We start from the raw sequence: 12,108 nt of genomic DNA on the forward strand, positions 1-12,108 counted from the left end.
TTGTATTGTTATTTTTAGTGAAGTTGGGTTTGGGAATTAATGGTGTGTGTAATGTGTATGATGATGTATGGTGTGGATTTTTGAATACAAACGTTTAATCACTAATCAGTGTCTGATCGCGGGACTTATGGACAGGTACGTGAGAAGTGTTCTCCCTGTTTATTTATTATTTCAGTCATAGTCCGTTTTTTGTATTTTTGGCTGTCTTATTTGCTCTGCCTTTCTTTTTCGTGTGAAGTCCATTGTTTTGTATCCTGGCTTCGGGACCATCAGTAAAGTTCTTTGTTTCACCATCTCTGCCTACTGCCTACTGTCTAACCTGCACTGCACCTGGGTCACACCTCACACCAACCCGTACACCACAGAGTTGGGTAAATCGGCCTTTTCCTACCAGGCCCCTATCATGTGGAATAATCTATAATAATATTCCATTTAGCAGACGCTTTTATCCAAAGCGACTTACAGTCATGCATGCATACATTTTTACGTATGGGTGGTCCCAGGGATCGAACCCACTACCCTGGCATTACAAGCGCCATTCTCTACCAATTGAGCTACAGAGGACCACGTAACGTTTCATTTGGATGTGTTGTTGTCTCTGGGTAAGTTTAGGGGAAAGGGATTTTTATATTTATAAATGTGTTTGATTGTTTATTGTGTATATAATATTTGTTATTTATAGATTTTTTTGTTTTGTTTTAAATTGTGTATACTTTTCTTTTCTGTATTGTTCCAAGGGCACATTTGCAAATGAGACCTAGGTCTCAATGTGTTTTTCCTTGGTTAAATTACAATTAAATAATGTCTTCGGAATTCCATGATCAGAACTCCATGATCAGAATACAAAAACTGCATTAACTGTCAAGTCTAGACATGGCCTCACTCCCAATAAGCTCATTGTCAGTCGGTCTCTTCGTTCTTCAGTCATTAGTGTGTCCAGTCCCATCTTCATCTGGCTGTAGGCTACTGGTTTAACAGATTATTGGTTGAGAGGGGATCACTTTTTGGACAGGAATTTCATTTTATTTCCTGGAGGTAAAAAAATACAATTAAACATGCCACCTTTTAAGCACAGGTACATACTTAAACAATATGAGCAGCAGCTTGTCTGCTCACACTCAATTAACACTCAGTTCATACTCTCCAATGTAACGGTCTAATCCTTACCCAGTCCTTTGAGGAACTTGTTAACCCTGCGATGCTCATTATCATGAATTGAGTCCAAATACTCCTGCACCCTCACCTCAAACAGTCCTGTAGAAAAACAAACACACTTTGTGTTATCCAAAGTTGGACAATAAAGCTTTAGAACTTTGACCTTTGACCCGTACCTCTCAGTGCCTGTCTGTGGTGCTCTCTCTCCTGGATGAACAGGCCAAACATCTGTGTCTCCATGAAGACCTCCAGGAACTGCCTCAGACTCTTAGACGAGACAGACTTACGGAAGGACTCACGATGGAAGGAAGAGGGGATGGGGGAGGAGAAAGTGGAGGAGGCGTCAACCTCCCTTTCGGTGATGAAGAGTGGATAGTGGCCGACGAGTTCTACGAAGAAACGCACAAAGGCCTCGGACACAACGGTGCTGAGGTGGCCAGAGTCTGAGAGAGAGAAAGGGTCTGTCAAAACTGATACAGTGCAAAACACTATGGTCTGTTGACCTCAAACTAATGGTCTCAAGGGTCTAAAAAGTTTGACCCCGTTCCGAAACGGACCCGGGGATTTCCTCCCTGGACCCTACCCGAATAAATAAACATTTTAAATATGGAGACCCAGTCCGAACGGCACTGAGGACAACCAGACACAACCCTGTATAGACCCGGGCGGGTCCAGACCTGATCTGAGCTGTCCGAGTGAGGGAACCAGCAGAAAAGCCCATTTTGAGCTACCTTTAAAACTTCAATTAATAGCCCAGGTGTTTATTTGCTTAAATCACTGAACACAACAGGCACTTATTAGAGACCGGCTTCTATATCCTTAATGCACACAGGTTTTGCAAATTTGCATACTTAATATTTTTATTCCAGTATTTTAATCAATTTCTTCATTTACATTTTAGTCATTTAGCAGACAATCTTTTCCAGAGTGACTTACAGTAGTGAGTGCATAAATGTTTGTATTGGTCCCTGTGGGAATCAAAACCACAACCCTGGCGTTGCAAGCACTATGCGCTACCAACTGAGCCACACAGGACTATCAGTTCCTGCACTAATGTGTTATCATTTACACACTGTCACGTTTCTTTTGTCTTAGTATGCCTCTATTTTGAGAAGGGAAAAAAAAACGTTTCCTTGACAGAATAATTATTCTCCTCCCGAGTGGCGCAGTGGTGTAAGGCACTGCATCGCAGTGCTAGCTGTGCCACTAGAGATCCTGGTTTGAATCCAGGCTCTGTCGTAGCTGGCCGTGACCAGGAGACCCAAGGGGCGGTGCACAATTGGCCCAGGGTAGGGGAGGGAATTGCCAGCAGGGATGTAGCTCAGTTGGTAGAGCATGGCGTTTGCAACACCAAGGTTGTGGGTTCGAATCCCGCGGGTCAAAATAAAAAAATTATGTATGCACTCGCTAACTGTAAGTCGCTCTGGATAAGAGCGTCTGCTAAATGACGTAAATGTAAACTGTGCATTTCAACAGTTTTTACTTTCGCCACTAGAGGGCGAATTGCCGGCGTTTATTTGAAACAGGCATTTATTTTCTGAAATGTGTGCCGTTGCCCGGATATTAAAAGGGACAGTCGGCTATTTGAGACTCTGCATTTAATTGAAGTTTTAAGGTAGGCTATTAACTTAAGCTGTTAATGCATGAGCCGAGAGCCGAGGGAGAGAGGAATTCTAGCAGCAGGCGGGGGAGAGAGAGACAGCAGCAACTAAGCTGACTCGCACTTGTTACTAAGTTCTAGCTGCCAAAGCTAGGTTATTTATCATCAATCTGATTACATAGTACAGTACCTCTTTTGACTGCATCAAACCCAGAAGAAAAGCTACTTAAGCTAGCTAGCTACCTAGCTAGCTAGCAGGGTAGGCTAACTGAGGCTACTGTAGTATCTGAGGAATTATGACTTTGCTAACGTTTTACATTTACATTTACGTCATTTAGCAGACGCTCTTATCCAGAGCGACTTACAATGGAACTTGAGAGGAGGTTTATTCAGCTTAGAGGGAGCATCTGGGGAGCAGTTTTAGGGGGACACCCCATAGAACAGAGGAAGTCTGTTGTGTGGAGACAGGTGATTGGTCTGTAGGGGAACACCCATATCAGATTACATAGGATATATACCACAGTTAGGACAAAGGAAGACAGAATAATCATATTTGAGATGGAGCGATTATTCTCCAGGTATCTGCAGGTATCTGTAAATCGACGCTGTAACCCTTTGTTATGAATAAACCTTTATGATGAAAATACAGCGTCAGCGGTTCTCCTTGGTCGCACAGCATAATTAGCAACGTTTACTCGACACAACAAAATGGCAACGAGGAATTTGGACGAATTGCGTTTTTCTCAGCGTTCCATTCATGGGCGCCCAGCTGACTTTCGCTCCGGAGTCTGGCAGATAAGGGTGAGTTTTGTCACCACTTTGGGCTCTGGTTAGTTCGTGTGTCTGTGTGTGTGCGTTGAAGGAATGCACCGTTGAGAACTTGCGTGTGTGCGTTGTTGGTTATATGCTGTGGGATAGGAGTCCGTTCTAAATTTGTTTGCGCTGGTAAACAACGCAAAAAGGGGGGAGTGTCTATAGGGATATTTTGCTTGAATAAAGTTCAAGAAGAATAGATTGAAAGGAATAAGGCCAAGGTAAATGTGTACAATTTAGAACCATTGCTAATCTATGGAAAACCCTCGTAATGAGGCGATCATTATGATAGGCCAAAAATCCTAAAAACACATTAGGTGTAGTTAAGACTAATAGTGTATTCTGGTTGTTAAATAGGCTGTTGTTTGAAGATTAAACTGTTTTCTTGAGACCTATCGAATTGATAAACTAGAGATATGTTGACGGATTAAAAATAAAATAAATAAAAATAATTAATTAAATAAATAAAATAAAATGTTATTGAGCTATTTCTACTATTCCTGAGTTAATTCTTAGAGCGAATGTGACTGGAGGAATATTGAATGGTTGAAATAACTCAGTAGTGCATGAACTACTAAATTATTGTCTGTTCTTTGTTATTCTGTCATATGAGAGACGATAAGAGGAAGGAGGAGAGAGAGAGAGAGCGGAAGTGCTGACGTGTACATCACGCGACAGGGTGTGATGCGACAGAGTTTGCTGCGACAGGATCCAGTAACTAAGGCCAGTACTGTTATATTTACAAAACCTACCTTCCTATACAGGATATTTTGTGTGCCTATCATAATTGATGTTATGACAATTTGACAGGGACTTGGCAACAGACTGATCAATTGATGTAATTGCATATTGGAGTTATTGTGCATGAGTGGGTTTGATTAGAGTTGAGTGGGGGAATCGAGTACTGACATTATTCTGTAAAATTAAGGTCATTGGGTGCTTATTAAGCAATGGGGTTTGTGAGTACTGTAGTGTTGTAGGATTAGAAGTCTTTATTTTTTTGGATTGCTCTGAAGTTGACTACTTTCATTTAATTTCCTGATTGGATGTGGTAAGATTGCCACTAATCAATAATTTGGTAAAATAAAATAAAATAAAATGAAAAAATAAATAAATTGATGAATAAATTAATTGACTAATTAATTAAGGATAAAAAAATAGGGAGGAAACCATAGGCTATATAGTCTAAAATAATAAAAATAATTCACAATAAAGGAATATAAAAAAAAATAGTTGTTACAATGGGGAAAAAGGACATCAGAACTATGAAAGTAATTACACCTGTTGATATAGTTGAAAATAGTAAACCTTGCAATACCATTAACTAAAGGTTATCTGGAAAAGGGAATAAACGTTGGCCTGACTTTGAACAACCATAGCTAGTGGAAGGAAATCTCAACCCTGACGTCATCAACATGATGAAAGTGATTGAATAATAGAGAGAGGAAAAGCAGAAATGACCATAAAGATTAATCCAAAACTCCAAAAGTAGGAAGAAAATGAGATGTCTGGAAACTAAGAGTGGAATGAGGTTCAGGAAGATGGAACTTGAAGATGAAGAAGATGATGATGATGATCAGAGTGATTGAGAAGAGATCATGGGTGGATATGACTCTGTGATCAGACGGAGGTTGGCCATAGCGGAAAGAAGGGGTGATGGATGTTTGAAGAAGAAGAATACAAGAGATTCGAGTTCTGATGAAAGTAAAGATGGAGACAGCGATGAAGATTTGGAGATTAAAGGGGCTTCATATTCAAGAGGATTTTATTCTACAATGATTAGCAAAGAAGAAATAGAAAGAGATATAGACTGATGTGTATTATGCCTGGATAAGGGGAATAATTTAGAAGAGACAAAGAGAACTGGAAGAACAACTCAAGAAGATACAGAAGAGGAGAAAAAACTGCTGAGAAAAGGATCCCAAGAATTGGAGAAGAATACATTGAGGAAAGGAAAGAGAGCACAAGTAAGAAGAAGATGGAAGATGATATTTCGAGGACAGAGCCTAGAATATAAGCCTTTGAAGAATACCGATATGTCAACAACTAGAAAGAACAGGACCAAGAAACTCTCAGAAAACTTGATGAATTACAACTCGGGGAGAAGAAGAAGGAGAAGAAAAGCTTTGGTTATGAAGAATCAGTGTGCACCAAATCAACAATCACTACCACAGCTTCAAGTGAACAAGGTCAAATGCAATTGTACCAGCAACAACTAGTGGTACAAGTTGTTTCATATCCATAGATAGTTTCTGGAAAGAAAGAATTTCAGAGGAAGATACAGGAGCAAGTGAAGATCATCTGGAGGACAGGTGAACCCTTATAGGGACACGGAGCAAGGATTCTAGGGGTGCCTAGAAGATCCGAAAGGGGGGTGTCAGCTGGTAGCATCAGGACCGGAAAAAGATCCAACAATTGAAGTGAAAATAAACAAAGGACTATGGGAAGTGATAGCGGATAGTGGAACAGCTTTTATCTGTGTTCAGCCTGAAGAGGTTACACATCTCACTATATAAAATTGACTAATTAGGATAGGGATTTGAGGGAGTAAAACAGTTGATTACTCTTAAGGAACCAATTGAGCTCTGCTATGAAAATGAAGAAAATTACAATACCCATACTGGTATCAGAACATATACCTATTGCATTGTTGGGAAGAGATGCATTGTGTAAGTTGAACTGTACAATAAGATGTACACCAGACGGCTGTCTGGTAGAAGTGCCAAAGGAAAAGGTTTACCAATGGTTGATGATGACAGAGATGGATTTGTCTTGAGTATTCTGGAGTGGAAATCTCAGTGAAGATTCTTTAAAGAAGGCTAAGGTTAGGGAAAGATTACAAAGGAGTATGGTTTTTGGGAATCATATTTGCTTGAAAAGATTGATTATATATCATAGGAAGGAGCACAATCTGTCTGAAAAATAATGTTTACAGGGGGTGACTGTTATTCTTGGTTACATTCCTACACCAAGAGGTGAATAAGATGTCAAACTAGGCTAAAAGATGCTCAATCGTTTGCCAAGTCTGTGTGTAAAGAAGTTATAAGCAGGTGGGGATTATCCGATCACATGTTCTAAAATTAGTGGGAAAGGAATTTGTGGATAAATCAGTGAAATGGTTTTTGAAAAAGTTAGGAGAAAAGTCAGATTAAAAAAGTTAAGAAAACTAGGGTTGAAGGAACTCTAGGACAGTCAGCTAAGCTTCAATGTTAGTAGTAAGAGAGAGAGAACAGTGGTGAAGGGAAATTTAGAGTTCAGTGGGAAGATAGATATGGTAGGAGTTTAGATCTGTTAGGAGCAGTTGCATTGAGAAAGTATGCGTTGCTGAATGATAAGAGAAGAATGAAGATTGAGGGTGATTGTAGTATCTATATTTACAATTCCCAGCAGGAAGATCAAGGTGATTATGAATGTATTTTTTATGATCAAAAGGTTGAAAGTGAGGGATTAGAGTTAGGATTGAGAGTTAATGTAGTAACACTAGTGGTGATAGATGGAAATACAAGTAAAGAGTTCAAAGCTTTAGGGAGAATAGATGAATCAACAACAATTACATCAACACTTCAGCATATTATAACAACAGTGAGAAGCAATTTAACTATTTCAAAATGGACAGTTATTAAAGCTATAAATATATCACATTTGATTACAAGGGAGCCAATCGCTCCAAAACCAATTTTAGAGGAAAAGACTGTCATTAGGGTTAGGATGGGTGATACAGCTCATCTTCCTTGTAGATGTGAGAGAAGGAATGTGTAGAGGTGAGGTTCCTCTCATGTGGAGAGATAATTATGGAGAAGAAGTGTTGTTATGAAGACCAGAAGTAGAAGCTGTTTCACCTAGTGAAAGGAAGTATGTTTTGTACAACAATATGAAGTGGAAGAGGGTTATGAGTGATTGCTCACTTATTTTGAGTAATGTTACATGGAAAGATCAGGGAGAATATATGTGTACTTATTTAGTGCAAGCATTAAAGTTTGTTCCGGCTAAGAATTATTGGTTAAAAGGTTATGTATCTCGTAAGGTGATGCTCATATGGAAGATTTGAGGTCTGTTGAAGCTTCCACAGTCACCAAAGGAATTCAGGAGAAGTATATTACAGTAGCCACTCCAACAGTAAATACTACACAGAGGATATCTGTAACTTTCCCACTGGAAATAGTTAAGAGTGTTAATACATCAACTACAGCAACTATTTTAATAGTAACTTTGAAAGAGATTAATGGTACGACGGCAATAACAAATGTAGGAAGTATGACACAGACACCAACAACAACTTTTCTGAAACTAAAGGATGTAGCAAGAGTGACTCGGGAGTTTATGATACGGATGGAGAGTGCTGTCAATGGTAGTAAGGATAGTGTTGAGATAGGAGAGCAGATGGTAGTAGAGAATGATGCAGATTCATCTGAAATAGTGCAGGATACTATCATGGAGGTACAGGATGAGTTCTTTGATTTTAATGAAAGACGAGAAGATATATCTGATCAATACAGTTCGTTAGGGAAGAGAGAAACTAAATGGAAGGCATATGGATTTAATTCTTCTGTTTGAAAATTAAAGATGGATGGGCAGGTAGGAATCTTTAGTTCAAGGAGTTACCTCATTCTGTAAGATCAGTGAGGAATCTTGAGGGTAAATGTCTGTTGAGAATTTCAGCATAAGGAAAATGGGGTTGATTCTTAGAAGGTAGCTAAATTTCTATCAAGTATGTGTCAATCTTATGTTTTATAAGGGATGTTGTATTAGCAACAATCATTAACAGAGAAAATAATGTAGTTGTGGAAACATTTGTTTAGGCCTAGGTTTAAGTGTTATTGCTTAAATGAATTACCCTATGTGAATTTGTTAGATAGGAAGGAAAATCAGTTAATAGCGCTTTATGAAGCATTGGAGGTGAAACCAGTGAGGGCTAAAAGCTGTTTTTGTTCTAATAAAACATATGATGGAAAGGGATGTTTAAGGGAATATCAGATGGTGATGATTATATGATGACTTTGGGGTAAGCAGGAACATAAGGTTAGTAATGAGAAATATAATGTAACTTTTGAGGTTTCATTTAGTAAGGAGAGAAGTTTTGAATGATAATGTGACTATTGGGGGATTTTAGATATGTTTAGGGGTTTGTGGTGAGAGAATATATTCTTACCCTATGGATGGATAGGATGTTGTTACATGTTGAAGTTGAAGCTTCCATATGAGGTTTTAAAATTAAAATAGGGGAAGCAAGGGAAAGAGATAAATCTGATTCTGAAAGAGAGAAGTTTCATAGTCTGGGAAGCCTATCATTGGAGGATAAGTCTAAGAGAGAAGTGGGGATTTTTCCATGGTATGGTGAAAAATTTGGGAAGATAACATAGATAATATTACCTATAATTTGAAGGGTTTTGCAAATGAAACGATAAGAGGGTTTAACCTTCTGTCAAGACTCAAAGGAGTATTGATAGATAGATATCAATTTTGTATTTTTCAAAGGGGTTTTAAATATTATGGTGATTTTAGTATTTTGTTATGAATCAAAGGGGGGAAATAGAATGTGATTCATTTTATATATCATTTTTATATTCTTAGTTGATATTGATGGTGGTCCTCTGTAGCTCAGCTGGTAGAGCACGGCGCTTGTAATGCCAAGGTAGTGGGTTCGATCCCCGGGACCACCCATACGTAAAAATGTATGCACGCATGACTGTAAGTCGCTTTGGATAAAAGCGTCTGCTAAATGGCATATTATTATATTATTATGTTTTAATTTGAATGTGTTGTTTTGCAAAAGATACTGTTTGGTCTTTTCTTTTCTTCCAGAAGCATATGGGGGAACATGTAGAGGGGATTCAAATGCTCAAACAAGGACAATATGTAAGGACAATATGAAGGGACTGGAGGAAGTGGAAAAAGGAAGGTGTGGAAATTTTCCGATTCTATCATCAACGATGCATTGGAAGTCGACAATGCTGAGGAGATGAAGTGTAGTGGACTACATTCCAGTGTCTGCAATGATATATAGACATATTTGCATGTGTAATACATAAATTGTGTCATATTCTTTCTGTATTAATTTTTGTAGAATGATATTTGCTGTTATTGGGTACATGTGGGGATCTCAGATGTTTTTGTTTATTTCGTGGAAGCTTAGGGATATTGGGTCTAGGCAGGGATAGAGAGAATCCACAGGAGGGTCCGATGGGTCGACCAGCCTTAGTGTGGACATTTTGATAGTATTTTGTTTGCTGAGGCTTTCATGTGTATTCAAATTGCATCATAGTTTCAAATGCATTGATAAAGATTTATGAATTGATCTGGAGTACTTAAGTGGTTGCCTGGGGCAGAGGGGCCGTGAGAGAATTTTACTGTCTTGATTGATGGAGGGATATTTGGAAAGAAAGCTGCCAGACAGGTTTTTCGCTCTCACACTCCATAAAGATTTGTTCATATTTCATAGAAATGTATTCACACTCCATAAAGATTTGTTCATATTTCATAGAAATGTATTCACACTCCATAAAGATTTGTTCATATTTCATAGAAATGTATTTACACTCCATAGAAAAATGTGTTTTTGGTTTATTGTTAAAGTTACTCAATAAGAGAGAAATTGTTATTTGTCATAATCCTATTCTTTTTGTTTTCGAGACTTAATTTGTCTCGAAGGGGGGAATATGTAGTATCTGAGGAATTATGACTTTGCTAACGTTTTAAAATGGAACCTGAGAGGAGGTTTATTCAGCTTAGAGGGAGCATCTGGGGAGCAGTTTTAGGGGGACACCCCATAGAACAGAGGAAGTCTGTTGTGTGGAGACAGGTGATTGGTCTGTAGGGGAACACCCATATCAGATTACATAGGATATATACCACAGTTAGGACAAAGGAAGACAGAATAATCATATTTGAGATGGGGCGATTATTCTCCAGGTATCTGCAGGTATCTGTAAATCGACGCTGTAACCCTTTGTTATGAATAAACCTTTATGATGAAAATACAGCGTCAGCGGTTCTCCTTGGTCGCACAGCATAATTAGCAACGTTTACTCGACACAACACTACATAGGCTGCTCTTTCCCCGGCCTACACAATTACAACAACTCCTCCATTCAGAGTATTAAGTACCAGCCTACCTGTTGGCTCTTGGTCGTTGTAGCCTATCCTTCTCATTTAACTTTAATTCTGTCATTTTAATTCCATCTTCCATTGATCTCCTAACTTGTTTGCCACGGCACACACAGAGCCAGATGCTAGTGCCACTTTATGCTGCTGCTCAGGCTTTTCACAAGAATGGCGTGTGTAGCTTGTTGTTGTCGGCCAATCACAAGTAATCAAAGGAGACTATTTTCTCTCTAATATATAATTGTACCATTGGGACCGTGTCCTCCTCGCTCTGACGCCAGTTCTCTCCTCCTCTCCAGGACTGTCTCTAGGGCTGACTGGAGTTTAGAAGGCAGGATAGAGTCCTCATCATCCAGCTGACATGGACATTCAAAAGAAAAACAATATACATGATTAGCTAAATATCACAGACTTCGATGAAGTGAACATAATGAAGCTGCATTTGAGTCCAGGACTAGGCTAAATCAGTGAATCAGTGAAGTAACAGTACCTGTCTGAGGAAGCGACTGTTTCCAAGGTCAACCACCAGCACCTGTGGAGTAGGGAAAGCAGATAGGGTGTGTGAGTCCTGGCCATCAAAATTCCTTGTGGATTACAGCAACCCAAAACATATCAACAGTACATATATTCTCCTGTTGAGGTTTGAGCCCCAGACAGGGGTTGTAGTCTCTCACCTCCTCTAGGGGTAGCTCTGTGAGCTGTGGGAGGGAGCTGGACAGTAGCCCTACGATGAAGGGGGTGGGGGTACACACTATGTCCAGCATGGCAGGTGGCAGCACGGGGATGTACGTGTGCTGCCAGGTGAACGGGTAGAGTAGAGCCACCACCGCATGGCAGCACTGAGACAGAGTACTGCAGAGAAGAGAAATGGTAAGTGATTTAAGTTATCTAACAGTTAGTTAGTTGTCCTCCAAGTTGAATCACAACAGGTTTCATGTTATACTCACTGTATTCTTTGCTGCATACTAAGAAAGGTTCATTAAATGGGGGCCGAACATACTGATTTGGCCTAGTTTTTTTTAGCTTACTCATTGAGAAATGCAGCGGCCATGACTGTAGCCAAACGAGAGTTGTCTTGAGGGTGTGGTTTAATGTGGGTGTCTCGTGTGTGTGTGTGTGTGTGTGTGTGTGTGTGTGTTCGTACGTGGCAGGCGTTTGTACATTCACTGTGCCAAAACAGTACACAGTTACAGTCTCTCACCCTTCTAGATAATTTTAAACAGTCTAACCTTGTGTCTTGAAGTTGCCTAGGCAACTTCTTTCGCCAATTAGCTTCAGCCTGTTGGTGTGCGACCGTGGCAGAGTTGGTTTGACTTTGGACAGTCTAGCTCGGAGCTAGTTAGGGACCGTCAATAAATTACACAATGTAAATGGTTGCACACCTTTTAGTTGTCTCATTAATAACCTTTTACTGCAGTGGGCTAAATCAGGGTCACACA

The 12,108-nt window shown here is 39.5% G+C and overlaps 1 protein-coding gene across 1 annotated transcript in view; it reads right to left on the reverse strand.

Annotated features, from left to right (window-relative positions):
* Positions 1 to 997: 997 nt before the first annotated feature.
* The window catches only part of LOC121555121 (DENN domain-containing protein 2A-like), a 76,903-nt gene continuing 65,792 nt past the window's right edge, over positions 998 to 12,108 (reverse strand). The window contains exons 13-18 of the mRNA XM_041868928.2: positions 11,344 to 11,521; positions 11,160 to 11,201; positions 10,917 to 11,025; positions 1,332 to 1,598; positions 1,168 to 1,254; positions 998 to 1,029 (exon numbers count right to left, since the gene is read on the reverse strand). Coding sequence (XP_041724862.2) covers positions 998 to 1,029; positions 1,168 to 1,254; positions 1,332 to 1,598; positions 10,917 to 11,025; positions 11,160 to 11,201; positions 11,344 to 11,521 — 715 coding nt within the window. The remainder of the gene's footprint in view (positions 1,030 to 1,167; positions 1,255 to 1,331; positions 1,599 to 10,916; positions 11,026 to 11,159; positions 11,202 to 11,343; positions 11,522 to 12,108) is intronic.

This window comes from Coregonus clupeaformis, chromosome 40 (genome assembly GCF_020615455.1).
Source record: "Coregonus clupeaformis isolate EN_2021a chromosome 40, ASM2061545v1, whole genome shotgun sequence".
Lineage (NCBI taxonomy): Eukaryota > Metazoa > Chordata > Actinopteri > Salmoniformes > Salmonidae > Coregonus > Coregonus clupeaformis.